The sequence below is a fragment of the Hevea brasiliensis genome, chromosome 15 (genome assembly GCF_030052815.1).
Source record: "Hevea brasiliensis isolate MT/VB/25A 57/8 chromosome 15, ASM3005281v1, whole genome shotgun sequence".
Taxonomy (NCBI): Eukaryota; Viridiplantae; Streptophyta; class Magnoliopsida; order Malpighiales; family Euphorbiaceae; genus Hevea; species Hevea brasiliensis.
The window spans coordinates 58,735,524-58,739,589 of record NC_079507.1 but is presented as its reverse complement, the minus strand read 5'-3'; the positions used below and the strand labels follow the sequence as shown (position 1 = coordinate 58,739,589).

Below are 4,066 nucleotides of genomic sequence, written 5' to 3'. Positions count from 1 at the left end.
AATTAGTGTAATACTATTTATTCGTAATTTGAAGGAATAAATTGAAATAATTGGTGATAGTTTGTCAAAAATAAAATCATTTCAATTTATTCCTTTAAATTACAAATAAATATTTTAATCTAATTAACTGCACCTTAAATTAATAGTAAAAATTTAAATTTAAAACTTTTAAAATAAATCTAAAAAATTATTAAAAATATTAAAAATAATTAAATTAATAAGTTATTTATTTCTTAAATTTCTAGGGTATTATATATATATATATATATATATTATTTGTGTAAATATTTAAAATTTATTAAATTTTGATTAGAAAATGTGAAATTAGGATAGTCGTAAGTGGAGAAATAAATTTTTATTTGTGTAACTTGTAAACCCCCAATTACGTGTAACAAAGACTTTAGGTTATTCAAATTGAAGTTGAGGGAGTTTTGATTTTAAAGAAAGATTTTGAAGTTTAGTGACGGTATTGAAAAAAAAAAAACCTAAAGTTGAGAGACTTAATAAAAATTAATTTAAATTAATCTGAAAACCTATAATGTCTAATCACAATAAGTAACTTTATTGATACTTAAATTGATTTTGAATGAGTTTTAAGAAAAATAAATAAATAAATAAATAAAATTGAATGACTTGTATGAAATAAGTCATATAGTTAGTGACTTCAGGCAATAATTACTAAATATAAATAATTATGCAATTTTTTCAATAAAAGGCTGAAGGGAGGAGCATTCTCTCCCAACCCACATTTCGAAGTAAAGTACACGTCCTCTTCACTAAAATGGCTCTAAAGGTTAAGCTAGAGACTGAAGTAGAGGTTAAAGTACCCGCCGATAAGGCCTTCAGCATCTTCAGGAGCCAAATCCACCAATTTCCCAACATCGCCTCTCACATAGTCCACAAAGCTGAGATTCATGAAGGTGATTGGGAGGCTGTTGGCTCCATCAAGTCCTGGACTTATACCGTAGTTAATTAAGATCTTCCTTTTTTAAAATCTTCTTTCCTTTCTTTCCTTGCTTTGGAAGAACATTCAAAGATCACTGATACATACATTTTGCATAGTCATTTAACTTAAATTTCATTGCCATTTTATTTATTTGTTAGTCACTTTTAGCTAATTTTATTAGTTATTTGGATAATTTTCCATAATTGTCAATTTTTGGATTAATTTGTAATTTGCTTTGTTTTGTAGGTAAAAATAGTGTTTTGAGGGACTAAAAAGTAATTGTGCCAGTGAGCAGTAATTCTTGGAGCCAAAAATATAAAAATAAAGCTTGAAAGTTGAAGAATGCAAAATTGCCAAAGTCTGCATAACCTACTGCACAACTTGTGCAGTTCTTCACAGAGAGAAGAAGCAAATTGTGAGCATGCCGAAACCTGTATAAAATGCTGCATGACTTATGCAAATTCACGCTCTGCTTATGTAGCTTCATAGAAAACTGCATAACTTGCCACATAACTTATGCAGTCTCACCCCCTGCTTATGCAGCTTTACGGAGGGAACAATTGCTTTGGCCGAAACTTGCATGACTTGCTGCATAACTTATGCAGTTCCACTCTTCACTTATGCAGCTTCATGGAAAAAGCTCCCAAACCTGCCGAAACTTGCATAACCAGCTGTTTAACTTATGTAGTCTACTTATTTAGTTTCACGGAAGACTCTAAAGCTTGAAAAATATGCACAACCAGCTGCATAACTTATGCAATATCACGGGAAGCATCTAGAACCACTAAATTTACATAGAATCTACATAGGAAATTTGCACAACTTGCACAATTCTTCATGATGAGCTGGCAGAAAGATGTTCACACGTGAATCTTTACCTCAAACACACTATTTTATGGTTACTTGTCAGAAGAATATAAATAGTGCCTTTATCTCATTTTTTGCGACGGGAAGCAAGGGAGGAAGAGAAAGAAAGGAGCAGAAAAATAGAATAGTAGTTGACTTCCATTTTTGGGAGCAAAATTCAGCTTCTTCTTCTCTTCTTCACCATTTTTTACCTTTCTTGTATTGAGTTTCTTAGTTTTTAGTATCTTTTCAAGTTCTATTTCCATATTTACTCAGAATCTCTTGTAATAATTATTACTAGTGAGTAGTTTTTTATAGATTCTGGAGTTGGGATGTAATATTTAAGATATTTTATGAAATTTGATTGAGTAATCTATATTTTGTGATTTTTATGAGGTTTTATCCATTTCTTCTGTGCCTAATTACATGCTTAGTGTAGGATCCCATTAAGTATTGTTCTTAATCCATGGTTGAAGCACCAAAAGGAGAAAACCCTGCGATAGATAATCAAGAAATTGAACTTAATTAACTTAGATCTAGAAATAGACTAAAGATTAAGAGGATTTACAGATTAATTAAAGAACCTAATGGGTCTTGATTAATTTTAACTCTACAAAAGTGGAATTAAGTTAATTAAGACACTCTTTACCTCACTCGAAAGGGTATTCAAAGGATTTAAGAATTAATCTCCTTAAAACTCATAATTTCCATAAGATTGGATAACCAATTTAAAATTCCAAAATAATTTGAATATAAATTCTCAAATTCTAGAATCGCCCTTTATTGTTGTTAATTGTTAATTGTTAATCTCCTTTAAACCATAAATTTCATGAATTGAGCTAGTTAGGAAAAATCCCGAAATGACTTGAATATGAACCCTTAACTCTAGAATTCTCTTTTATCAATTATTGCTTGGAATTTTACTTTTGAGTGTTTAGTTTAATCTCGTTTTATTAATTTTTCATTATTAATATTATCAATTTCTTTATTTTGCGAATTATTAAATTAGTCATTATTCGAATTTAATTTTGTATTTTCATACCTTATGCTTCAAATTTCTAAATTTCTTTTATTTGATTGATTAAAATACAATTTTAACATAGTTTATTTTACATCAAAAATTTAATTGAAAACACAACTCTCCGTGGGAACGATATCTTTTTCTATACTACTTGAACGACCTGTGCACTTGCGATTGGGACACATCAATCACCTATTTTCTTTCTTTTTTAACTTCATTTTCATGTGAAACAATATATATGTAGAGGGTAATGTTCTGAGTCTGAAGGAGATGGTAGAGAAAATTGACGAGGAAAACAAGTCTATCACCTATAAAGTTGCGGATGGAGATGGATTGAAGCTTTATAAGAGCATGAAAGTCACCATTCAGGCAACTGCAAAGAATGATGGAAACAGCTTCTTGAAATATATCATAGACTATGAGAAGGTAAAGGAAAATGCTCCTGATCCACATCCTTACTTGGAATTTGGTGCCAGGGTCATTAAGCAAGTCGAGACTCATCTTCTCAAGGCCTAGCATAAATTAATTAATTAATGTGCTGGCAGTATATATGTCAAATATTGTGGTTGAGTTTGATAGATAATAGCCTACTTGTCAAATGTCTGTATTAAAACACAAATTATCAACAATCCAGACCTTTTTTCTCCCCCTCTACTTGAATAAGAAAAGCAGGTATGATAGCCTGTTCCAAGCTCTTATTAATTGTCACTTGATCTATTTGCTGTAATGATAATCACTATTATGTTTGTTTAATATATATATTGTTGATGACACAGTGTCCTTATATATATATATATATATGGAGATAAAAATTAGAAATCGATGTTAAGGGTAAATTAACTACAAAAGAAAAAGGCAATACTGGAACTGGAAAAATGATTTCAAGATTTTAAGTTCTACCACTTCGTCTTTACTTGCTTTTTAGCTGAGCACTCCAAACTAGACATGGCCAGCGGTCTGGTTCGGCCAAACCGAGGCTTTTAATTTAAGGGTTTCAGTTTGATTTTAATTTGACTTAATTGGGTTTACTTTTAATTAAATTTAATGGATGAATTTTTTTTAAATAAAAAAATTGTTTGAATCTAAAACTATATCAAACCAATCTGTTCCTATCTGATTTAATATAAATTTTTTATCAATTCCAGTTTTACTGATTTCAGTTCAGAACTAGACCGCAACTAAGATTACTCTAAACCATTGAGGCATATGAAACGGTTTCGATCATGTTTGCCCTAAATCAGTCTGCAGTTTTG

The 4,066-nt window shown here is 30.1% G+C and overlaps 1 protein-coding gene across 1 annotated transcript; it reads left to right on the top strand.

Moving 5' to 3' along the window:
- The first annotated feature begins 781 nt into the window (after positions 1-781).
- On the top strand, positions 782-3,329 carry LOC110669719 (kirola-like). The gene is made up of 2 exons (XM_058137116.1): positions 782-920; positions 3,058-3,329. Exons 1-2 carry the CDS (start codon positions 782-784, stop codon positions 3,327-3,329), a joined length of 411 nt encoding a protein of 136 aa, XP_057993099.1.
- The last annotated feature ends 737 nt before the right edge of the window (positions 3,330-4,066 follow it).

Excerpts from the sequence above, each read along its gene's own strand:
- LOC110669719 (XM_058137116.1), top strand. The coding sequence starts at position 782 with ATGGCTCTAAAGGTTAAGCTAGAGACTGAAGTAGAGGTTAAAGTACCC. Across the intron at positions 921-3,057 it reads CAAAGCTGAGATTCATGAAG|AGGGTAATGTTCTGAGTCTG; the intron begins GTGATTGGGAGG and ends ATATATATGTAG.